This window comes from Sarcophilus harrisii, chromosome 4 (genome assembly GCF_902635505.1).
Source record: "Sarcophilus harrisii chromosome 4, mSarHar1.11, whole genome shotgun sequence".
Taxonomy (NCBI): domain Eukaryota; kingdom Metazoa; phylum Chordata; class Mammalia; order Dasyuromorphia; family Dasyuridae; genus Sarcophilus; species Sarcophilus harrisii.
Window position 1 is genome coordinate 142,885,763 of NC_045429.1, and position 27,061 is coordinate 142,912,823.

The 27,061-nt window shown below is 32.8% G+C and overlaps 1 protein-coding gene across 4 annotated transcripts in view; it reads right to left on the bottom strand.

Annotated features, from left to right (window-relative positions):
* Positions 1-351: 351 nt before the first annotated feature.
* Positions 352-27,061, bottom strand: part of PCMT1 (protein-L-isoaspartate (D-aspartate) O-methyltransferase) — a 42,329-nt gene continuing 15,619 nt past the window's right edge. For 3 of the 4 annotated variants that reach the window (XM_031937632.1, XM_031937636.1, XM_031937634.1), the window contains exons 2-8: positions 23,219-23,323; positions 21,803-21,834; positions 16,974-17,078; positions 14,129-14,249; positions 11,931-12,016; positions 6,484-6,653; positions 352-1,200 (exon numbers count right to left, since the gene is read on the bottom strand). In XM_031937632.1, coding sequence (XP_031793492.1) covers positions 1,188-1,200; positions 6,484-6,653; positions 11,931-12,016; positions 14,129-14,249; positions 16,974-17,078; positions 21,803-21,834; positions 23,219-23,323 — 632 coding nt within the window. In that variant the 3' untranslated portion in view covers positions 352-1,187. Of the gene's footprint in view, positions 1,201-6,436; positions 6,654-11,930; positions 12,017-14,128; positions 14,250-16,973; positions 17,079-21,802; positions 21,835-23,218; positions 23,324-27,061 lie in introns of all 4 variants that reach the window. The other variant, XM_031937633.1, reaches the window with a different exon arrangement.

Genomic DNA, 27,061 nt, shown 5'->3' on the forward strand with positions numbered 1-27,061 from the left:
AGAGAGCGCAATATTATAAACAAGTTTTGAATGGCTTATTGATCAATACACTAACCAAGCACAATTCCTAAGGATACATGATGAAACATACTACCACTTCTAGGTGAAAAGCTAATGGACTCAAGAGTATAGATGGAAGCATATTTCTTTTTCCTTTTCTAGGGATTTGGGGGAAGAGGGAAGGGAAAGGACACAGCTAATTTGGCAATTTGTTTTACATGACTACACATTAGTTGTAATGGGTTTTGTTTTTCTTGTCTTCTCATGGATGAGGAAGGGAAGGGAGAGAAGAAGAGGATTCAGAACTGAAAATAAAATAAAACTGAATTTTAAAAAAGAACCCACCACCAATTCTGTTTTTGCTTTTAACTTTATTTGGCAAAGCAGCACTGCATAAACTGTTCAGTAACTAGGACACAGCTTACACAGCATGTTAAATTCATATACATTATCAGCAGTGAATTACAAACAGGAAAAACAATACTGAGCTACAAGTCTCTGGTCATTTCAAAAGAGGAAATATCAAGGGGAACTATGTCAGTTATGTCCAATCTGAACAGCCAAGTATATAAGAGATATCTCCTTTGATCTCTTGAAGTTTCATATATACAAATGCCTGGTTTTAAAGATAACAAAGCAACTGATTGATTGTATCTACTACATGCTATTCTATGACACCACGTCAAAAGCTTTAAAAAGGAAGCTCATCTCTATTTTCTTAATAGCATCTAACAATCATCTGAATACAGAAAACCTGATGTTATAAATAATGTCATTAGATGCACAGAAGCAATCTGATCAATGAATATATTGGAGCTAAATTAAGGACCCGAGAAGAGAAAAAAATCAACCCCCCCCCCCTTCCCCAAAGTCAATATCGGAATTCACAAGCTATGTTTTTCATGATTTGCAGAAATCCCCTTCTGTAAATAGATGAACATAAAATGCAGGCATGTTAAAATTAACAATGCACAAATATGTATACTCTGTCCCTCCTTCTCTACCAGATTGACTCTGTGCTTCTTTAAAAGAACTGGAAACCCACAAAACCACGCATTTTCATGCTGATTATAATAGTGTGACAAAGTTCGAAACAAGTTGTGATGCTGTTGGTTTTCAAAAAGCTCTTAGAACTGGAGATGAGCGATCCACTGTAATATTATATTCGGGTCATGTTGATGTAGCTTTTACAATTCATCCCTGCAGAAGGAAAAAAAAAAAAAAAAAACACAAAGTTACTAATCCCAAAAGGTATGGCCTTCTCATATTTTGGATGCAGTTATTAATAGATATGTACCAGTCCCCAGTATAGCAAAATGCTTTAAAAAAAAAAAAATCCCATATGCCTTAACTTCATTCAAACTAAAGTGAAATGAATGTCAGCAATATCAAACATCTTTCATGCCACTCTGGAGTGAAATGTGAAACTCAAGTACTTTTAGTCCTATGACTTTTATTACATAGTAATTTTGTTCCCCCAAGACACTGAATTCAGAGACCATTTTCTGTAGACTATAATCTTGCTGATGACTTTTACTTTAAAGGTGGTACCTTGTATAACCAGAATTCAATTAGCCTTTAGTTATTTTTAAGTACATAAAATAGATCTTTTTCCAAACTAAAGGTTTTGGAGATTATGCATCCATCATCTGTACATACAATATACCTGTCAGTTGATTTCATAAACCTGCTTTATCAGCTCCAAAAAGAAATCACTCATTCAGCTTCAAATTGTGCCACCAACAACTGCCAGTGAGAGGAAGGAAGGAATAAAAAATGCAATCTAAAATGGAACTATTAGAAAAGCCTCTCTAATGATCTTATATCTGACAGATGGCCAAGTGATTAGAAAAGTAAGGTGGTTATTATTTTTAAAGTTTAAACTGGTTAAATATTTTTTATTCAGGGAGGTTTGTCCTATAGAATAATTGTGAAATAATAGATCAACTTTGTCAATTTTTAAAAATCATAACTGAAAATATTTTAAATGGAAAAAAAACTTTTATACATAATTTTATTTTGTCTTGGTAGTAAGATACTAATTATTTGGTCCATAACCAAAAATCAGTTCAAATTTCTGTGGTTAACAATATTCCATTATTAATTTTTAATACCAGAAGCACAAGATATTTTAAAAAACTGATTTTCATTATAAATAGCTCATTAAGTTTATATATCACCACACAAACATATGAATGCAAGCATGAAAAAATACTTGAACTTCAAAGAATATATTTGCAAATGCAAAGTTAAAGTCATAATATTCTAGAGACATGTAGAAGATATCCGAAAATATTCACATTAAGATACTAGACAAATGTTAACTTTTTAGATAAACAAGCACCACTATTGAAGCTAGTTATACACCTAGAATACTACTTTAATAAACTAAAAAAAAAAATTCATCCCAACAGTTACTTTGAAAAAAATTAAGCAAATCTAATTAGATATTAGAGGGAATTCATAACCACTGAAAATATTTCAATACATACAAAACAAACCTGTTAAAGCAATACATCAAAATAGCCTCTCTTTCAAAAATAAATTTATATCAACTCATTTTAAAACATTTCAATACTAAAAGATCTCTGTGGTACTAGATAGCAGATCTTATCGAATTATTTGCCACTGTTTTATATATTATATAATGAAGTAATTTGAAGTAATCCTTGAAGTAATTTAGATTTGATTATGAGGTATAGTTTTTTTTATTCCTTCATTAACAATTTAAAATATTTTCTAAAATTTTAGTTTTTTTTAAACTGTCACAAATGTAAAAACATACCAGGTTAATTAATTATACTTTGCATCTTTTGGGGGGAACCTTCAAAATACAAAACAAACAAAACAAACAAAAAAACACCTCAGTATTAAATGTTTTCTAAAAGTCCCATAACCAAAAAGTCATGATGAAATTAATGCATGGAATTCAACGAATTCTTCCAGTCAGATCAATATTTATTCAGGATCCATTCTTTGCAAAACACTGGATGATGCATTGAAATCCAAAAGAAACAAAAGGCATTCCTAAATTAAATAAGTATAACAACAGATGAAAAATTGCTTTCCAGTTGGTCAAAAACTTTGGTCTATATTAACTCTTCAGTACATTGGAAAGAGTAAATTTTTAGAATAAAAACTTGTCTACACTCTATGAATTTCTGACTTAGAGGCAAATTGCCATGAAGTACCCCTTAATTTTTCAACCCAGATATAGGTCTATATCATTAACAAGACACCAATTTTGTACCTAGCATTGTATTTTATTTTAAATATTAGTTTGAGAACTGTGTTAAAGGTAAATGTGTTAGGGACTCAACTAGAAAGCTACTAATTTGGGATTCTTTTTTTCTGATACTAACCAAAAACCCGAGGGCTTCTTTCAACATACAAAACTTGAATCCATGTGCTTTTTTTAAAGCTTATTTTTCACTATAACTTATTCCCTACTTAAGCAAGAGAAATTCCTTGATTTTGGCCTTCTAATAAAGTTACTACAGAGAAGATATTCTCTAGATAATTAAGAATAATAATAGTTGACATTTATATAGCATTTTATAATTAAAGTCCTTGACATACATTCTCATTTGATACAAACAATCCACTGAAGCTGGTACAAGAGAAGGGAATAAGTATTTCCTGTAGTTGCTATTATCATCCTCACTTTAAAAATGAGGAAACTGAAGCAAATAGGGTTAAGTGACTTGCTCATGGTCCCATAACTAGTAAGTGTCTAAAGCTGAATTTGAACTCAAGTCTTCTGATTCCAGATCCAGCACTTTATCCACTAAAACCATCAGCACCTCTATAAGTAAAGGGAAGAAATTGGAATTAAGCATTAAGCATTTTCCTTGTGCAAGGCACTATACTAAGCACTCTGCAGATATATTACATCTCATTCTTAGATACTATGGCTATTGGGAAACAGGATTACAGATAGGTAAATTAGTGGTGGCCAGGACTCAAATTAAAGCATCTAGCAAACAAAGTCAGTACTCTCTAGAGTATTCCATCCAGTTCGTTATTACTTATATGTAAAAGTTTGAAAAAAGGTTCCAAAAAACTACAGCACTAAGCTTGAAGAAATATTTTTAAAAGGCACATTAGATAACCTAGAGGAAAAAAAAATGCTAAAGGACCAAATTTATCATTTGCAGGAACATGAAGGGCATTAAAAACAACCAAAGTATAGTTATTAACTTTTCAATATCCATGAAAAAATAAGAGTTTCATAAAAACCACAGCAGAAGCAGCCATTGTTGTGATTATAATAACCAATCTTGGTCTCAGAAAAAAGGATATCCACCTCTCCTCTCCCCTCTTTGTGGGAAAACCATGAGTGCTTAACTGTTTTTCTTGGTTATAAACAGGGAATTTACTAGGTCAGTGGGAAGAGAATGTAAATATAGAGAAATGTTTGTAATTTTTTTAAAGCACATCTGAACTTTAAACCAAACAAAAAGTTAAAAAAAAATTTCACAGTGAAGATTGCTAAACACTAAAGTCCAAAAAAGGGTTAATAAGCACTCTTTCTTCAGAATATCTTTTTAAAATAGGGAAGGATCCTTATTCTAACAAGGATGGGTCAAATATGGCTCTGCCTAAAAAGAGGCAGAAGGGAAAAAAAAAACAAATGGGATGATCTATCTAGGTTTGTTCCAGACCTAGATTTTTAATAGGAAGCACAGGCACATTTGGACACAAATATAGACAACAAATTCACTGTTCTCAATACTTACAAAGTAGTTTACAATATTACCCCCCTCAAAAATACAAACTGAAAAAGAAAATCTTTTCTTTTCTTAACCCACAGAATTTGATCTGTAGGTTTGATTTTATCTTTGTAATATGCTCTAAATCCCAAAGTTATATTTAAGCTATACTGTATTTTGACCTACAGCTTTGGTTTCAAGAAAATGCACTTATTTAAACAAAAATAGCAAATACAGATCTAACAAAATGAACTGTAATTTAAAAAAAAATTATCCTCCAAAATTTGTTTCACATGACTGTACATGTCATGTTAATTTGGAACTCAAAAATTTTGAACTCAAAATTTTGAGTTGAAAACATTCTTTACAGGTAATTGGGAAAAATAAAATACTATTAAATGAAAATAAAATATATGAGGAACTGAAAAAAAAATGAAATAAAATAAAATAATTCCCAAGAAATACAGAAACATTTCCATAGTAAGCAAATATACTCTTAATTCTTGAAATTTAGGATCTTTTAAATAGCAATTACTATAACATCCTACAATTTTGTTATAATCCAATACCTTCCCCTCTTACTTAAGTCCTTTAAAATTGGTTTTGTTTGAAGGTCTTCAAAATTATACTCTTTTAAAAAAAACCTGTAGTGTCTTCCTTTTTAAAATTCTAGACAGCAAAGTAATAATTGTGTGAGTTTCCCCAGGAGAAAAAACTGAAAATTGATTTTGTGACTAGTGAAAAACAAAATTCTACTCATCAAGTTTCAGTGATTTAATGAGAGCATTATTTGCATATTTCTTACTGAATTTTATATAGTTGCATTATATACCAGAATCTAATAGAACTACTGATAGGCTTATTTGCATGATTATATGACATATACTTAGTACAAATGTCAACAGCAACAAGGCTACTGTTAGTTATTCTTTCTAAGCCTGGAATTAGATTGACCTGTAGTTCAAGGTAAGATTACTTTAATCACAACCAGGTGAGGAAACCAAAGCAGTTCATGGTGGACTATATCCCATTGTGGACTAAGCTCTGACTCATTCCTGAAAACCTGACTAATAAGTTTTGTAATTGGGAGTTCAGCACTGACTCAAACCAAACTAGTTCTCTTTCTCCAAGTCAGGAGTTGAGGAAGCAGGGCTGAGGGGACAGAGGGCTGGATGAGGATTAAGAGGCCTGTAATCTGACCCTAATGGATCATGGACAAATCAATTCACCTCTTCCATTCTTTATCTGTTAAGTAAGAGAAGTCAAATTTATATAAACTACTTCTCAGGATTGTGGCAAAGTATATACTATGCAAACTTTAAAACACCATATAAATGAGTATTAATTATTATTAAAATGATAAAATAATTAAGTGGTCAAAACCAAAATAACCCACACACCAACTTGATAAAGCCTATAATGTTTAATACCAAAGTTCAACTATCCTTGTGCTTGACTTCACTCTGGCATTTAACTCCAAGGATATGAAAGTCTCTAAAAGATAATTGCATAGATCCCATTATGCCACCACATCCGTCCCCAATTTTCCAAAACTATGAGGTAAACAAAAGAAGTACAGACCATGCAATGATTTTTCTCCATTTTTAATGTTACAAATTCATGATGTCATAACGCAGAGGACTACTTTTAAAAGCATGGAGTAGCAGAAAAGTGACCAAAAGTAGCCCGTGTAGTCTAACTGCTTAAAATCCACACCCTTTCACCTTGTACGTGTGGAAGAAGAAAGAGTGGAATTGATAATCACTTCCACCTGGACCACTGCTTCTCTTTATCTGTTAAAGGCACGTATATCACCCCCATCAGAGGCTTCATTTTGACGCTGCCATCTTGTAGTTTGTCATATTGTTCCAGCATCTGATTTCCACCTGCAGGACCAACTGGTAAAATCAATCTTCCACCAGGCTTCAACTGATCTATTAGCTAAAATAAAGTAAAAATAAAGACATGAGTTATATTTGGGACCGTTTAGTCACTCACTTTTTAAAACTGTTCATCTACTATGCCTCTAAGCACATCTTACAAATCATGTGTTTTTTTTAAATTATCTTAAAAAAAAAAAAAACATAGTAAAAATTTAAATTAAATGGTTGTCATTTATGCCAATCAATTCTTTTTAAGGAAAAGCTAAATGTTCTACCATAAATGACAAAATTATATGTCTAAGACTCACTGGACAACTTAAGTACTGATCAGTGCTCATTTGAAGTACTTGGAAGCCTTTATTTGAAAGTAAAAAGATAGTTCTGGGGCCCCAGATATATGAATACAGACAGAAAAAAATGGATTAAATATAACACTGAAGCTGTCATAGAAACTCTAGTCCCCAAACTATAGTCTTTTATAAAACTGGGCACCTAGAAAGGAACCAAGACAAAGAGAGATTAGAGATTATAAGGTTCTCCTTGTTTAAATTCTACCTTCCTTCTCTCTCCTCCCATTTTAACTGAAGGAAAACTCCTAAAAAAAATTTAGGAAAATTTGGACAAAGTTAAATTTAGAAGAGGAATTCTTAAACCTTTTTATGTAATGAATGCCTTTGGCAGTTTGGTAAAGACTACCAACCCTCTTTTTTTTAATAATAATGTTTCTAGAAGTGAAAACAAAATATACAGTATTGCAACAGAAACTAATTATGTAGAAAAACAGTAGTCAAGATATTAAAATAAATTCCAAATTCAAAACATGCTTTTGACTAATATTTTACACAATGTCCCTTCAAATTTCAAAGAAATAAACTATTCTAAATGTAAATTGTCATATTTAAAAATAAGATAGAAGATCATATATTTCACAACTATGCTCAGAAGAAAAATACAAAACCAGACAAAAGATAATAGATACTTTAAAATATAGAACAGACAATTTTAATCACATCAAATGAGGAGAGGCAGCCTAGCTTAACAGATAAAGGCCTGGCCTTGGGGTCACAAAGAAGTGGGTGGCTATGCAGCCACTGATTTAGGTAACTTCCTGATGCTCCCCAGGTCACTCTCTAATAAGGACCAGGACCAGTTACAATCAAATTGGAATTTCTGCTTAATGGATGAAATTACTTTACTGAGAATTCTCTACCTGGATTAAATTAAATTCTGGCAGTTCACACCCCTCCTCCCCCCCACCCACCCCCAACATACACAAAACTTTTAGTTGGTGTGTTTAACAATCTATGCAGCTAGAAGAAAAAAGTTTTGGATGGGGGGGAGGGGAGTTTTGGATTGGGGGGCTGGAGGGTGGAGAAATCTTTGCATTAAAGATCTTTGCCTGACATCTAAATTCTACAGAGAATGAATACATGCATGACTAAGCTATTCTCCAATAGTTGAATCACCAAAGGATATGAACAGTTTTCAAAAGAATGCTGCCAACTACCATATGGAAAAGAAAATACTTTTAAAAACCTTTAGTCACATGAGAAATACAATTTTAAACAACATTGTATTCTGCCTTACATCAAAATTCATAAAGATGGTGAAAGATGTAAGTATTTTCTGTTGGAGCTCTAGGAAGATAGAATACAAAAATATGTGGTAGATTTAATTAGTAAAACTGTTCTGGAAACAATTTGGAGTTATGGGGGAAAAAATGCACTAAATTGTTCATATTCCTCTGGATCCAGTGAGATTTTTCACTTCACCCCTTATCACAAAAAGTGAGTGATTAAAAGGTCCCAAACAAAACAAAATATCCACAGTATTACAATAATATGCATACAGTAAAAAGAAAAAAGAAACATATATATGCATTCATTTGGGGGGAATGGCTGAACAAAACTGTGATAGTTATATAATGGAATATTACTTTACTATAAAGAACCTTAACTATGAAAATGTCAGAAAAATATGACTTTGTTGAGTCAGTAAGGGGCAGAGGTAGCAGATCAAAACGAACACACACAATGATTGCAAATAATGTGAATTAAGTCAACACTAGAAGGTTGTTAAGATCTTCTATATAATGGCAAATGCTGGTTCCATTACTTCACTTAAGCCACCACTTCTAGTTCAAGCTCTTATCACTTCTCACCAAGGCTCTCACCAACAGTCTCCTTTTCTTTGGTATCCTTGGTTCCAGGTTTTCCTCCTTCCAAATCATAATCTAAATATCAAATTATTAATATTCCAAAGACACAGGTCTGACCATGCTTCCAGAGCTTTATCACATTGTTTCAAATTTATTTCCTATCATCCTCCTTCCCCATCCCATGTTCTAGCCAAACAAGTACATGGACTGTAGCCCTAAATTTGAATCCACATTTTGTATTGCAGAGGCTACCTCCCCACATTTCTAGAATCATTATCTTCCTGAATTTCACCTGTTGGAATTCCTCAGTTTCTCAGTTATCATCCTACACCTCCCCATCCTAGCTCCCCTACCCCACCACAGCTCCCAAATTACTTGGGCATATGTAGAGGGCCCACAGACAGTGGGGAAACTCTGGGTAAGATATAAGACCCTTCAGAACCCCAAGGAAACCTTCTGACAATGTCTCATCTCCCCATGGGGCATCTCAGCCTTCCTGAGAAGTGGGAATAGAGGGGAGAAGCAGGGCATGATAACTTATGCGTTCTACTTGAAGCAGAGATACTTGCAGTAAAGGAGGCATTTGCATATTAATGGCAGGGTGCTTATAGTTAGCACATGTACAGGGTGCTATGGTGATATAATGGTACTATAGTTGGCACATGCTCAGTGTACTGTGGTGATGTAATTATACGAAGGTATTTAAGGCTAAAAGAACTTGAAATAAATAGACTCCATATTTGACCATCCCTGGAACTCCATCTTTGACCATGTGGGTGCCTGCCTCATCACTCCTCCTCTAAGACCAAGGACTCAGGCTGGTCCTCCAGAGAGCTAGTACATTTGGCACCCCTACATGGGGCTCTAGAAAGCACATTACATTTTGGCACCCCAACGTGGGGCTCTAGAAAACACACTACAGGTAAATATATTTGCTTATATATCTATGCAGTTCATGTTGTTTCCCCCAAGGAAAATTTAAGCTCTTTGAGGAGAGGTAATATTTTTATTTTACCTTTGTGTCCTCAGCACTTAGCAGAATACTTTGAACACAGTAAATACTTAATGTTTATTGATTTGAGTAGAAAAAAATAAAGAGTGATCATCATCCCTTAGTGTTAAGGACTGCACATAAAAATATAATCTCTCTATATAGTGGTTTAACTTACTTTGTAAACATTTATAAACATGCTATTTCCCTTATTAGACTGAAAGTTCTTTGAGGATAGGAACTGTCATTATGCCTTTTTGTATATCCCTAGCTGGGGATGTTTATTGACTGATGAAGGAATCATAGATGTGAAGAAACACTATGAACCAAATGGAAAAACTTATAAAAGTAGACAATTTTTATTACTTCAACAGAGTATATTTTAATTCATTCATCAAAATACATCAAATTTAATGAGTATATTTTACTATGAGGCAAGTCACTTTGAATGATACATTATGAGTAAAATACAGTCCCTTTCCTCAAGGAGCTACAAATACATCCAGATAAGACTCCCTCAAATTATATATAAGACAAACCTTAGCCCCCAGGGGTTAGGACAATTGAGAATTGTGACTATGAGGATTACAAATGTTTATTTAATGTGATAAATTGAACAGGAGCATTTAACTCCCATTAGAATAAATATTTCCCCCAAATATGTCCTTTCTGTTAATAGAGGTCTATTCCTCTCCCCTCCCTATCATCCCCCTTTCTCTGGCACTGCTCATAGTACTTCCTGTCCCTGGCCCTTTGCTAATCCCACTTCCCACATGAAAAGCACGCCTGGCATTGTGAGAGCTGCCCCCAAGTTCTCTCTCTAGTGTTTGCGCCAGCTGTGTGACCCTGAGAAAATCACCCAACTGCTCCTGTGCCAGCACAACACTCTGAGACTTTAGGTTGCTAGAGAGCAGACAACGGTCTTCTTGCTGGGGAAGCTCCCTCAACAATGAAATTGTAAAGTCTCAACAAGAAATAAAACCACCACAGTCTCTATCCACAAACATTTTACGTTTCTCTGGGGTAAAACAACATATATAAGCAAGTAAAGTACAAAGGAACTTGATGAGGAAGAAAAGCCTGAAGAACTAGAGATGAAGGAAATCCATAAGCCTTAAAATTAAGAGATTTCTAAAAAGGAGATATAAAAGAACTATCTACACTCTAAGAGTGGGGTATGGTTTCTAAAAAAGGAGGGCAGCTAGTGCAGAGAAAGTATAGGAATTGGAGAATGACTGTTCAATTTTAGGTAGAACAGTTTATGAAAAGGGACAGTATGAAAAAAAGCCTGAAAAAATAGATGGGAACTAGATTGTGGAAGGCCTGAAATGTCAAGTGAAGGAATTAATATTTAAATATTTTCTCCTATGGGAAATAGGGAAGGATATGGTCAGGCCTATCTATATGTGCTTTGTCTTCTATCTAAACTAAATTTCTGAAGGGCAAATGCCAGATACTTTTATCTTTTCAGCAACTTGTCCAGTACGATGCCCAAAAGATACTGAGATACAGATGACACTGCAGAAAAAGCTTGAGATCCTGAGGCAGAAATCCTGGATTCAAATTCCTATCCCTGTGACCAGCCTCTCAGCCTCAGTTTCAAAGCAGAGAATAAGCAAAGTGTTTCATAAATTATCAAGTTCTTTGTATAAATATGAACTATCATTATTGCCAAGTAGTTTCTGACTGGCATAATCAGAAGAACACAATGCTTACAATTTAATTTGCAAAGTCTCCTTACAATGAATGCTAAAGGAACTGTCCCAATTCCTGGGCTATATTGAGATTTTATCAAATATTTCTTGAAATAAAATATGCCAAGTGAGAGATTGTTAAAATACAAGTCAATTTTTAATAACATTACTTCAATAAAAAAATTAGGTGAAACAGATAATTAAATATTAAGTTAATCTATATTTTAGAGATTAAAAAATCACCTTTATATAAATCTACTACCTTTCTAGGACCTGTGATTTTATCAAAGTGGATAATATTCTCTCCACATACTCAAATCACAACCTCTTTTCAATGGAAAACTCTCTTTAAGAGCTCCTATGGAACAAAAATTCATCATCTATAGGAAACCTACTGGTGACAAGCTTCTTTGAGCCCAACTAACTTGGTCTTCAGATGATAAACAGGAAAATAATCTAATTACAATAAAAGACAAAAATAAAAAGGCTTACTGCTTGGGGCACAACTGGAGCTGCAGCTCCTACATGAATAGCATCGTAGGGAGCTTCTTCGGAGTATCCCAATCTTCCATCTCCCACTATAAGAAAGAACAGTTTCATTTTAAAATCCAAACAAAAAAAGTAATATTATGAACTATGTGTTTAGTATGTGTGGTGTAATTTTTAAGTAGATCAAAAATTGGAGGATGGGGGAAGCTCATCTAGTGAAATCTATCATCCCCCCCCTTACCACAATCTTTTATATTAAAGCCAAATATATCAGACAGAATTTGTTTCAGTTCCATTATCTATCATCAGACCTTTCTCCTTAATCAAAAATGTTCATAGGAGTTAGCACATGTTGAAAATTAGTTTAAAATGTATGTTTAATACTTACTCCTCCTTTAACAAATACATATCCATTTTCATCCTCTGCTTTCTCTGCATAATTTGGAATGCCTTTCAGTTTCTTTTATAGCTCTCTCTGACCTATCTCTGTTCAATCATATCCCTCCCACTCCTCCTCCCCTCAGCTAAATAAAACCAAATTAACAACCTCTATCTCTGAAATGAATGCCTATCAATTTAGGCCAAAAGTTCCTGTAACAGAGAGTGAAGCATATTCTTAAATAGACTGAAGGAAGAATTACCCTTTTTAAGTCCTTTAAGTCAGGAGAAAAACTATTTCCCTTCAATTTCATCCTGTCTCAAAAAGTAATGCCCACAATAATAGTTGCCAGATTCTAACCCATTATATCTTTCCATCTCCCAATCCAGTTGCTCCTTTCTCTATATTTTGATGACTACACCTTCAATTCAGATTGTATTTTATATTTTCATCCTATATGCTTTCTGTTTTGTATATGTATTTTTCCACATTAGTACTTTCTGTCTTAGATTGCAAGTCTCAAATGTAAAGAGTAAGATCAACACATTTCCCTTTTATAGCACCTATTACAATACATGGAAAATTTTTCTTGATGATGATGATGATGACAGGCATCTAATGTTTTTTACTGTAAAAATCTAACAATTTAAAAATCTCAAAGAATGACAGTCTTATGCTTCTCTTTATAATAATAGTTTTCAATAAAAATGTTTTTCTGATGATTAGTCATTTGTGTAGAATAATGAAGTGAAAGACACTACTTTTCCACTTGGATCCTACTTCCTAAAAAAGTGGTTTCCAATATTATATTTGTATTCATTCAATAACAAACACTAAGAATATTTCAATTGTTAAACACTACCCAACATATGCCAATTAATGACATTAACTGACTCCAAGAAAATTTTAGACACAACATCACAGAAGTCAATTATATAGAAACAAAACTAAGTGGACAGAGACAAACCACCCTAGCAAGAAAGACAACAAAGGAGACAAAGTCATCTAGAGAAAGAAGCTTAACAAAGTAATATCATAAGATAATAGGAATGGGACCTAGACAATTGGAATTCAGCATGATATGTGTATTTATGTGGTAATAATGTTGGATATAACAGTGTTCAGTGCTATTCAGAGGATGTTGACAACTATGTTTTTCTCCAAACAAGGGTAAGACAAAAAGACTATATAACCAAAGAATCACAGATTAGAGCTCAAAGAACTAAAGAGATCACCGAATTTAACTCCTTCATTTTACAAATGAAAAAACTGAGGCCCAAAGGAGTTAAGTGACTTGCCCAGCATCACACAGCTAGTGTCTGAGGCAAAATTCAAAGCCAGGTCTTCTAACTTGAGTGCAGCATTATGTCTGCTGAACCAAAGAAAAGTCTCTCAAGAGTACAGAGATAAGTCTTCAGAATGGACACAATAATCAAGGCAAACAAGGGCATATGATTTAGTCTATTTAAATAACAGAACCCAACCTGACTAAATCCTAGTGCTTATTATTCTGTCCTTAAATCTCTGCTGGTCACTGGCAAAATAATGGAAGTTCCTGGTTTTTTTTAACTCTAGGAAAAACATAACCAAAACTAGATTGAAAAAATAACTAAAAGATAGTCATTATATAACTTCCTATTAAAACTAAAATGAATGCTTCTAAACAAAGGTAAGTAGAATTTTCCCTCTCTCTAAACTTATTCAATCCAACCCCAAAGTAAATTTTATTTTAAAAATTCTATCTGCCTACACATATCTATGCAAAAAAATTCAAGTTGTAGTAAATTACAAAAATATTTATTAAATTTCTCTTAATACTCACCAACCAGTTTGACTCGTCCTGAAGACAAAAATGTTGGATCATCCTTTTTGACGTTACTTATTGAATCATCTACTAACTCCTTGATATGATCGATTCCTATGACTTTTCCAGTAGCACCAACCTAAAAAAAGTCATTTGGTAGCTTATTGTATTTTTTTGTTTTTTTGTAATGTCAGTAATATCTTATCCAAAACTTTTCACTGTTGTGAGAAAAATCAATTACAGTTTTTCTATGACAAGGAAAAACTTCACAGAATTTTTATGCACACCTGACTCAATCTTTCGTGTGGCCAACTTCTCTAAAAAAAAAGATATTTTATTAAAAAAAAAAAAGACAGCAGTGAAATAGCTTTAATTAAAACCTTCAAATGTACAAAGTTATTTTCTTCTATTTTGATTTTGAGTATGCACTATAATGCTCAAAAAAAAAACAAAAAAAAAACTGCACCTTGCTTCTTTTAAGAATTGAATTTAAATGCTGTAATAGTATATACAAAAAAAATTTCAGTCACTCAAAGAAAATGCCCAAACGGTTCATTCAGACTCCAAAGGGCCCAGGCAAAGCAAATGACATTGAGCCTTTCTTTTCCAACTTTCCTGCCAATTCTTTCCCTTCTCCTTGCCCCTTCTTCTGGCTAGACCTTGACTCACTAACCCCCCTCTTCCCCATATACCAAAAGGTTTTCTGGGAGGAGATTTGGACTTCCCCTTCTTGGCTAGATGGTCATAGCTATACCCCTCTTCCCAGTCTAAGTGGAACAAATTCCTTAAATTGAACATTATTTTAAGGATAGAATTTATAATCCACAAATGCTCCAAAAGAGGCTTCCAGTTCAATCTCTACAGGTGAGTAAGAAAAGGAACAACCATCTGGATATAAAAGGTAAAGCAAAATCTGTCAACATATTTTTTTCCTCCTATTATGAGACTTACTGTCACCTAGGCTTTGTCCTTACTCCTATTACATTTATTGTTGGCAGTTTTCAAAAAAAAGCAAAAAAATAAGTAGGAGTAAGTATTCTAAAAATTCCAGTTCTGAAAAATCTTAAGATATTCTTAAATTATATTCTTTATTCTTAATTTAAATTCTTGCTATCATTAGCAAAAATAAAGGTAACAAACCATAAAAAGTAATCAAATATACCGGTGACCACACATTTTATAAAGGAACCTCTTTATGTTGTGATGACAATTAAGGCTAGAGCCAAGAAGATCCCATAAATGGGCTCTCTCTTTAAAATGCTGCTTGTGCTCAGATTTTGCTTTTTTTGATGGCAGCTAAAATTAGAAAGTATATCTGTGTGTAGATTAACCCACCATTTCCATTTGATCATAACAATTCATTATTCCACATTCGCCCAGATAACCTTACACATATAAAGCAGCACTTCAGAGTGAATAGAGACCATATAGACTGGGTTCAAATCCTGCCTGTAATACACACTGGCTGTTGTAACCCAGAAACAAGGCACTTTACCTCTCAATTCTCCCGATAATTCTCTAAGGCCATATGGCAGAGAAGGTGCTGACCTACATTGGCAGAAGTTCCTTGCCAGAAGCTTCCTGGTGATTCCTCACCAATGTGATTTCCTCATCAATGAAATCACAGATCCAGTCCCTATTAAGGTTGTTATTAATGGGTTAACAGAGAGATAATGTAAATCTAAAATTAAGTTAAGCCCCAAGATACAGGAAATGTAGGTCAAAAAGAAGGTGCTCCATTAAATGTCAATCAAAAACTACAAATGCAAATTTACTTCTAAACTGGTGACCAAGATGGAAACAAAACGTTGGTTTTGTTTGTTTGGTTTGGTTTGTTGATTTGGCCTACCTCTCTCTCTCTCCAAGATGTATAGGAAAAGGAAAGTAAGATTATTATCAATATTTTCCTGTATTATCCAGAAAAGGGGGGTGCCCTGAACAGCCAAGCAAGTATTTTATTATGTATGGCCAGAGAAGAAAAAGAGTTCACAAATAAACAGAAGCTTGTTGATGATATTCCTTAAAAACCAACCAACCTCTACATTCATCAAGCAATGTTCTCATTATAATTGGGATTTCAATGTAAAGTTCTCTTCTAAGGAACAGAATGAGTGTCTGGTTGTATACCAGTCTTTCTGGCACTTACTCCTACAGTTATAACATTAATTGGCATTTTTATTTGTAAATTATTTTTTGTTCTGTTGGTTAATGTGTATCCACTGACATGTAAAAGAATGAGCAAAAGATTCTAGACCACAAGACTAAAAGTCAAACCATCACATCATCAACATAAGTATCCCAAAGGGCACTGATCTCAACAAGATGACAACTACCTTCATCTATCACCATTATATTTCTTGTAAAACTTAGAATATATTTTCATGAATTTTTGTACTATCCTCATTAGTATTTAGGATCACTGAGGATAAAAACCACAATCTGTAGTTCCCCCAGAGTACTGTGTACATAGTGAAAATTTTGATATAAAACTTTCATAAAACTTTACAAATGTGTATCTTAAATTTAGTTAGATTATAAATCATATATAGAAAACAACACAGAAATATACTGTTATGGTTCCAGTCCTTCCCTAGATGACTAAATTATCAAAGGTTATGCTACAAAGCACAAAATTTAAAAAAAAAAGAGAATCAAGTTGAAAAAGTACGCTGCCATCCAAGAACACCCTAAGCAACAGAAGGTTCATCATTAGGTAAAGAATATTTTTGGCCTAAAACCTTAGGAAACAGTCCTTAAAGGCATTTAGGAACTGTACTGTGCACACTTACAAATACTTAAATGAAATCACATAATTAACTTTATCACTAAAGTTCAGGGTCAGAACAAAAATGACATTTCTTACCATACGGGCAAAGCAGGCAGTAAGGATTCCACTTCCAGAACCAACATCAAGAGCTTTGGCTCCATCATGCAACTGATCAAACAGAAGTTCTAGAGCGTATGCATGCTAACAGAGAAAAATGGAGATGATGATGTAAAATAATTACTATTCATTTTAATTATTTTTTCCTCACCACTCTAAATATATCAAATAGATTTTAAATAAAATTGGTCAATTTTCTTCTTCCTTTTTAACACATTTTTAGTTTTCATATTACAAAACATCCTGTGATCACTCCCACTTTGTGGGAGGTCTCTTATAACAAATAAAACAAGTAAAAATAGTAATATAGTGACTGTATCTGGAAAGGTCATGTGATATTTCATTTCTGTAGCAAATCTCTTATCTTTCTTTTTTAAATTAACTTACTTAATTTAATTTTTTTAATTAACAGAAATTTATTTTTTCACCCTTCCATCCCCAATCCTATTGGGGAAAAAAAAAAGAAAATAAAGCAAAAACCTTATAATAACAAACAAGCAAAGCAAATTCCACCAATGACTTATACAACAAAACTATTAATGTCTCATCCCAAATCCATCACTTCTCTGTAATAGTTTATTTCATCATCAATCCTCTAGAATTGTGAACAGTCATTGCACTAATAACACTTCTCATAGCTTTCCATGTTTATCTTCATAATGTTGCTACATAAATTATTCTTCTGATTCTGCTCATTTCATTCTTCCTTAATTTATAGAAGTCCTCAATATTCTATATTTGTGTGATATTGATGCTGTATTTTTCAACTTTTTACTAAATATATAGAAAATAACCCTCATTCAGTTATTTTGATTTCTCCATTAAAACAAAGGGATTCAGTCATTTCAGTTCTGTGGCTTGTATATTACTACTTCTAAAATGTATATGCATGAAGTAAATACATATACATATTATATGTAAATCTATAGAGAAAGAATGCAATTATTGTACTGTTTATAAATTATTCTCCATTTTTCCCTTTAGGTTCATATTAAAAACACTTTCTTCATTTGAAAATTTGTGACTAGAAACATCTTGGAAGTTTTCTATATATTACTAAATACTGTTACTTAAGGAAAAAAGGGAGTCAGGATTAATTAAGGGCTTACACCATGTGCCAGGCATAATGTTAAGCATTGAATTTTAAAAAGATAAAATCATGTTCCCTGACCATGAGCTCATATTTTAATGGAGAAAGCAATATGTAAACAATTAAGGATATATAAACAAGAGTTACAGAGTAAATGGAAGGCAGTTTCTTAGAGAAAGATTATATAATTAGTGCCTAGGAAGACCTAGAAAAGCATTCTAGAACAGATGGAGTAAAGAACTGAAGTCAGAGAAATTAAAAGGCAGATGTGAGGGGACAGCATACCAAGAATGGGGTCAGCCAGTAAAAAGACAAAGAAATGGGAAACAGATTATTATATCCAAAAAGCTGCAAGTAAGGCCAGTGTCACTGGATTGCAAAGTATGTGGAGTGTAAAATATAAGAATCCTGGAAAAAGAAGGAGCTTTGAACAACAAAAATTTATATTTGATCCTGGAAGATAGTAAGAAGCTATTGAAACTTTATGAGCATAGAAATAACATGATTAGACCTATGCTTTAGAAAAAAAATCACTTTGATAGCAAAATAAGAGAGAAAGGACTAGAGTGAAAAGAAAGACAAGGCAGGAAGACCAGTTATAGTTACTTCAACAGTTCAGATAAAAAGCCTGGTATAGGTAACTAGGAAGATAGCAGTTTCTTTTACAGTAATATGGAGATTCAGAAAAAGAGGGTTTAGGGGAAAAGATGAGTTCCATTTTGTAAACGGTGAGTTTGGGACATCTAAATCTGAATTTGTAAACAGTGAGTTTGGGACATCTAAATCTGAAATGTCCAGAAGCCATTGGTGACATGAGACTGGAGCTTAGGAGAAGATATCTAGATCAGGATTTATCTTCAGAGAGGATAAATTTCCCTAATGAAATAACTGTATGAGATAGAAGAGAGTAAAAAGAAAAAAGGACCTAGGACAGAGTCTTGGAAGATCAACCAAAATTAGCAGAGCTAATATGAAGGAAGAGATCAGTCAGTCCCTTCTCCCCCAGTCCAAAAAAAAGAGACTACAATGAAACATGAGACAAATAAAAAAACCAGGAGAGAGCAGTATTATGAAAGCTTTCTGAGAAAAGAGTATCCAGAAGGAGATGGTAATCAACAGTGCCAAATGCTGTAGAGGTATCAAGGATGAAGTAGAGAAAATCATCCGATTTGTCAATAAGACCATTAGTAACCCTGGAGAGGGCTATTTTACATGAATAATGGAGTCAAAAGCTAGACTGTTGAAGGTTTAGAAATGAGAAGAAAGGAAATGGAGGCATCTCAAGGGTTTACCCATGAAGAAGAGAAAAGATATAGGATTATAGATCATGACAATGGTAGAATCTAATGAGGTTGTTTAAAAACAGAGAGATATACTCAGGAGTACTACATTCTGACTGCCTCTATTTCTTCAAAAGTATTACTCATTGCTATTTATTTAAAAAAATTAGCATTTAATTCAATTAAAATCTAGCATACCTAAAGTGTAGCTAAAAACCTGCAGACAACATTCTTCTTAGAACTTTTGAGACATTAATGATGGCCTACGTCCATAATTTTCAATAAATATAAAAAAGAATATGTGCAGACATGTCTTAATGAAGAATCTAGCCTCAAAGTTAGGAAGGCCTGGGTTATAAGTGAGCCTTATAGCTCTTGGGCAGAAAGTCATTAAGTTGCAGAGAAGGTGCTGATCTATATTAAAGGAAGGAACAAAATCACAGATCCAGTACTTATCCCTGTATCTATAAAAGAGTAGAAAACAATTTCAATTTCAAGTGAACCTTAGATTTCTTATCTTCAATATATATGTTTGATAACACTAGAATTTTGTGTTCAATATTATAGGTAGTCAATAAATACTCATTGATTAATTATGCTACTAGATGAACGGTTCATCTTAACTAATCACATATTTTGGTTCATTATATTTTGAAAAGACATGTAGGCATAAACATTACTTTTGGTTCATTATCTCTGTTTTTTGAAATGACATTTAGGAATAAATATTACCTTCAGGGTCATATAATAAATAAATCAATGAAGTTCAAGTTAATAGATTCTAAGTGACAAAATGTCACCAAAAAAAAAAAAAAAAAAAAGAAAATGGAAGCTTTACAAGTAGGAACCTTTTTTAGTTAACAATGCTATAAGGCTTCAGAAGCACTGGGTTTTTAAAATATAACTGAAGGATATGAAGAAGGTATTTTGAAAAATAAAAAGCTATTATAATAAAAAAAAAAAAAAAAGAAAGAAAGAAAAAAGAATAGTGCTAGGAGGTTAATTCATTTTTTCCATGAACAGATTACTCAATTAACACAGATAATTACAAATAGACCATAGGTCTTATCCTATATAAGTAGTACCCAGTAGGGTAGTAGAGACCAAGAGCTAGACACTAAACCTTTCCTTAAGGAAATATTGCAACTCTCCCATGCTAAAAAGCAGGCATGTCTAGGCATTTCATTTTACATACTATTTTGAGTTCCTTAGCTAACAACTTCTAAATTTTGCCCTTTTACTATAGTTATGCCTTTAAACTTAAGTGATGAGTATCTGGACTTTAACTTGAGGTACTGCTTCAATCTAAAATTTGACTAGGTATCAAAGTAGCTATTTTTCTAAAATACACAAACACACACAGAGCAAAGGACACAAATTAAAAAGTACTGAAGCACTTGACACAGGTCCTCTCTGAAACTGAATTCCCCAGAATAAGGCCCATTTTACAAGTTAAATTTGAATAATTGTCTATAAACTTATACATATATGTATACACACACACACACACACACACACGTGTAACATAGAAAAGTAAAAAGTAATTGACCCCGTCCCAATAAATTTTTTTCCTGACAAAAATATGATAAATTATACAGATATCATATTTTTAAAAATTATTTGATCAGGGCAACTAGGTGATATAGTGGATAGAGTACCATACCAGCCTGAAGTTAGGAGGACCTGAGTTCAAATCCGACCTCAGACACTTAACACTTCCTAGCTGTGTGACCCTGGGCAAGTCACTTAAACCCCAAATTTGATAATTACCCTACCCTTTCCACTAAATCACTTCTAATCAACAAACAAATATTTACTAAGTGCCTACTGTGTGCTAAGTACTATACTAAGTGATAAAGATAGAAGCACAAAAAAAAAAAAAAAAAAAAAAAGAAATTAAGAAAGAAAGAAAGAAATTATCTGGTCACAAAGAGCTTAATAAGAAAGAGAATAAGTAAACATAAAAATACAGGATTGTACCAGAAATCTTAGTGCAGTTTTAAGCTATTATAAAAACAAAATATAAAATGAATAAATAAATGTGTGTGTGTGTGTATATATATATATATATATATATATATACATATATATAAAGATATATGCACAAAAAGATATATATGTATATACACACACAAAGACATATATATATATATATATAAAACTTACATAATTTAAATTTAGAAATATAATTTACTTGTACACATACACAACTAAATTATATTTCTAAATATAAATTATATAAGTTTTTTCATGAGGGTTAAAACCAAAAGTTCTAACAACTATCATTTTTTTTAATGATGTAATACTATTAACATATTGTAAGTATAATTTTCACATAACAAATAAAATTTTTTTAAAGCAATTCTCAAATCAAAAACACTAAAAATAGTAAAATCTAAGGTTAGCTCATTTGCAAAGATAATCAAATTTAAACTTACCATGTGTGGAGCACTGATTGTTGCTTGGAAACCTGTAAAACAAGGAGAAAACTATTTTTATGTTCAATTACAAAAAATAATAGCTTAAGAGAGAAATCTGTTTTTCTTGTCTATCCATTTTTGTTACAAAGGTTTGGGCATTTTTTTCCTATTCAATGATGGAGATGGAAAGAAAAAAAATTGTTAGGTGAAAAAATTTAATTTTTAAAAGTAAAAATAATACCTTGTCCAAACAATTCTTTCAAGTTTCTGAAAATATAACCACTTTAATTTTGTTTCTCTGTCCTTGGGAAAGAAATTTTAACAACTTACTGTGTAACTGCTCCAAAAAACAACTTAGCAGAAATTAACATTAGACAAATCTACATTCTGATTAGTTACCATGATGACAAATGAAAACAATTTCACTGTTCAAAAAACTATCCATCTTTGCGCAAAGCAAAAAAATTTTTTTGCTTACTTTCCTCTCAAAATTACAAATAATGACTTAAATGACTACAAATCACTGACCAACTTTTCCAAACTCAACTCATTACTTCATATTCCACACCTATAGAAGAAAAAATCATTTTATAGAGCTAGAAATTTGAGCAACTTAAATTATTACCTCAAAATGCTATAGCACTATCTTGAATTTGCTACCAAAGTAAAATCTGTCTGGTTCTCTGTCTTATCAACTTACACAATCTTGTCCTCAGCATGATTGCATTCTGTCACAGTTGCTTCCTCCACAACTATTTACCTGCTTCCTCCTCTGAAGCAGTTTTCACTGAGCTGTGGTAGCAGGTGCCTTCAGGATTCAGAAGCTCCCCATAATCTTCTCTGCGGGGTGTTAACAATGCTTCATAAGAAGAAAGCATGGCAGTTGGTGGAAAGAATCCTGAAGCGCTTCTAAGCCTCAAAGGCGCCCACTGCCAAGGCTCAGCAGTTCAGCAAAAACCTGCTTCAGAGAAGGAGGTAGGTAAGGAACTTTCTAAAAACAAACACAAGCAAAAATTTTAAAATGCAGAATAAAGGAAGTAGAGGGGAAGATAAGAACTCTTGTTATTCTGAGGTCTTCTAAATATTTGCTAAAAATAAAAATTTTAATAGTGATACGTAAGAGAATTCTAAGCGATGTGACCAATGACCCTACATCAGTAAATATTCAATGAAAAGTTCAAAAGTTTTCGCATATAACGCCCCAATATTTCCAGGTTTTTAAAAAGATGATTTTAAAAAAATATATATCAGACCATGAGCAAAGAAAATTTTCAAACAGTTTGGCTAATGGGATCTGATTAGGAACAAAATTCAAACTACAAATGCAGCACTGGAATGAGTCACAGAGTCCTCAAAGAATCTTTTCACCTGGAAAAACTATCATATAGGAATACATGACTAAAGAACAAAATTTTCTGACAGTCCAAAGCTTACCTATTGATTGTGGAGAATCCATGTAGGGATTACATTTTGCATAGTGAGCACGGTCTGTGGCCAGCATTACTTCAAATACTTTCTCTGACTTGATTATTCCATTTTCTGAAATATGTGAATGTAAAAAATTTTACAATAAAATATTAAGATTCTTTTCATTGAATTTTAAAGCAAAAATAACTTTTCATGTGCATTCTGGGGGAAAATGTATATCTTGACTAAGTAAATCATAACATATTTAACAAGATAACTAGCTTTAAAAATTATTTAAATGATTAAACTAAGTTGACTTAACACATGTAACTGAGTGGTGGATTCAAATTTTGTTTTGTGAGATGTCTCAATTTTTTTACACATAAAAATGAGGAATTTAGCTAAATCTCTCAGATCCTTTCTCTAAATCCAGTTCCCCACACTTTAATAAGCAATAATTTCTCATTGCAATATTTATTCCAGAAAGAGTTTTATGAATATACAGAAGTTTAATTTTTATACTGCAGATAGGATGGGAATTATGGAAAACCACAAAATAAATATACGTTTGTTCTTGAAATCAAGGAGAAAGAATATAATCAACAAAAAATTCCCATATAATAAGGCTTTAAATTTTGTTCACCTACTTTTTAGGAAAAATTATTTAATTCAACAGAGATTAGTAGATACAAAGTAATTAGAAAAGATAGTACTAACACCAGGGAGGATATTCAGGAAAGACTTAAGACCAAGTGGGAAGTGATATATATGAGCAGTCTCAAAGACAAAGAAAAGATCAGAAGAGGCAGAGAGGTGAAGAGGCAGTGCACAGAAAACAAGTTTATGCAAAAACATACAGTCTAATCTGGATGAACTATGAGAGCATGAAGTAGATTAATATAAAATAAAGTTTAAAAACACAGTAGCAGGCAAATTGTTAGAGGGCTGTGAATGCCAGGTTGAGAAGTTTATCTCAATTCACAGGGGAGGGAAAAGCCACTGATGATTTTTTAATAGGGGAGTAACACAGTCAAAAATTATTTTGGAAAGAATAATTAGGCAACTATAGATTGGATGGATCAGAAGGGAAACAAATCAGGAAAACTATTTTGAAAACCACAACAATCCAGACAAGGAAAGTATTATAAGTATTATGGTGTTGAAACTTTATTTCAAGAGGATATGAGCAAAGATGAGACACATGGATGGATATGTGACATCAGTCAATATGGTTAACTACTATGTGCCAAGCATCCTGCTGAAGTTATGCTGATTTGGCAAGCAACTGGACGTAGGAGACTGGGAGGTGAGGGAAAGAGATGAGTCAAGGGTAACATCTGGACTTGTAAAACTTGATATTTGGTTAGAGTGGTACTCTCAACGGAAATAGGGAATATTTGGAGTAAGGTTAATTTAGAAAGGAGAAACACTTCAGACATATTTCATTTGAGACACCTATGAAATATTGGATAGGAAGTATCTAAAAAGCAGTTCACAACATGGAGCTAGAAGTTCAGGAAAACATCATGATTGGACAAATTGATCTGAGAAGCGTCCACAGAGAGATAATCGAATCTATGGGCACTGATGATACTAGTTTAGAGGAAGAGAGCCAAGGACAGAGGATGCCCACAGTGAACATAAGAGACTGAAAAGGAGCCATAAAACATGTAAGACAGGAGAACCAAGGAATAGGAGTAGCTGGAAACTCTAGAGAAGTATAGGTTCAATGTATCAAAGAAAAGAAGGTTAAAAATTATATACGGGGAGAAAATAGTCTGGAAGGAAATACAGAGCTAGTAATCGTAACTATGAGTATGAATGGGATGAACTCTCCCATAAAATGAAAGCAAATTGCAGAGTGGATTAAAAAACAGAATCCTACAATATGTTGTGTACAAGAAACACATTTGACACAGAGAGACACATATAAAGTAAAAGGAAAAGGCTGGAAAAGAATTTGTTATGCTTCAGATCAAGTAAAAAAAAAGCAGAGGTAGCAATTCTGATCTCAGATAAAGCAATAAAAATATAGAAGGTAGAAAAGGACATCTTGATAAAGGGTCCCGTAAACAACAAAGTAGTAACAATACTAAATGTAGATACATCAAGTAGTAGAGCACACAAATTCCTACAGAAGATATTATGCCATTTACAGGAAGAAATAGACAGCAAAAAAAAAACAAAAACAAAAATAGACTATATTAGTAGGGGATTCTCAACCTTCCCCACTCAGAATTGGACAAATCTAACCACAAAATAAGCAAGAAACTAGGGAGGTTAATAGGAAAGCCTATATATGATAGGCCTCTGGAGAAAACTCAATAAACAGAAAGGAATACAGATTTTTCTAGGCAGTGCATGGCACCTATACAAAAATTAACCATATTAGGACACAAAAACCTCACAATCAAATACAAAAAGCCAGAAATATTAAATGCTTCCCTTTTCAGACCACAATGCAATAAAAATTATATTCAATAAAGGACCAGGGAAGGATAGACTAAAAACCAATTGAAAATTAAATAATCTAATTCTAAAGAATGAGTAGGTCAAACAACAAATGACAAAAACAATCCATAATTTCATCCAAGAGAAAGACAATAATGAGACAACAAAACAAAACCTATGGAAGCAGCAAGAGAAAAGGGTAATGGATAGTGTCAAAGACTGCAAAGAAATCAAGGATTAGAACTGATGAAAAAGTCATTAGATTTTGGCAAAAGATCTCTGGTAAACTTAGAAAGTGCAAAGTAACCAACCATATTTGAGTCCAATTTGCATTTTCAGAACTTTTAAAGAGTCAAACATAATAGATAAGTAAATATTTGATAATGATGATGGTTGGGAAAAATAATAGACAAATATTTTAGGAATTTTGACAAAAATAAACTCTGAGAGCATTTCAAAAGGGGAAATAATAATTCTGAAAAAGGATGAAGAAATATAGGTCCTGATGGGTTTTGATCTGATCACACATCAGTATGCATTTGGGATAGAGTACAAATAGACATTGAGTTAACCCAACAGTTACACAGGGATAGAAGAGTATACCCTTTAGAAAATTGCACAATTCCAATAAGGACCCTAAACATTGCCTGGAAATAAAAGTCCATCTTTTTGATGCTAACATTCTACCAGTATTGCCATATAACAGTAAGATATGAATATAAGAATTGTGAAGAACTGAAAATCAAGAGCAGTACAGAGTATATGTGAGCAGGTTATAATATATAATCAATGGAGAACTCTAAAGCGCTAAAATAGCATCAGAAGTATAAGATAAGATGTCCAAGTCACATGGTAAGAGAGATGACAAGTAGTCAAAGTGTTCCTATGGTATCCTAGATTCATTATTAAATAAGGAAATTAATACCTTGAAAGGGATCCCTATGGTAAGTTTATGGAAAGATATGGAAAAGAGTTTTCACATGATAACCAGAAATGAATGGACTGCAATCTGCATCTCTAAAGAAAACAAAATCAGTAACAATTCCATTTACTTTTGCTTGGCTCATGCAGAAATTTCAAACTGGGGAATAAAGAAATGAAAATAAGGTAGATTAAATGGTAAATTGGTAGGAGGAGGTAGTAGCTATTACAAAAATAAGACTTCTGTAATAATGGTCCTATATTTATGGCCGAGGCACAATAAAATGGTGATGTGGAAATACTATAAAGATTACAGTATCACAGCAAATTACCAAGAGAATAAATATTTTATATAACTAAAAAAAGAAAATTTCACTTGGGGTAACAAAAAGGAATGGAACTCAAGAGAAATAATATGAAAAGACAGAATAATAAAGAAGGCATATAACACAACCAGACCTCAAACCATATTATAAAATAGCAACCACATTAAAACTA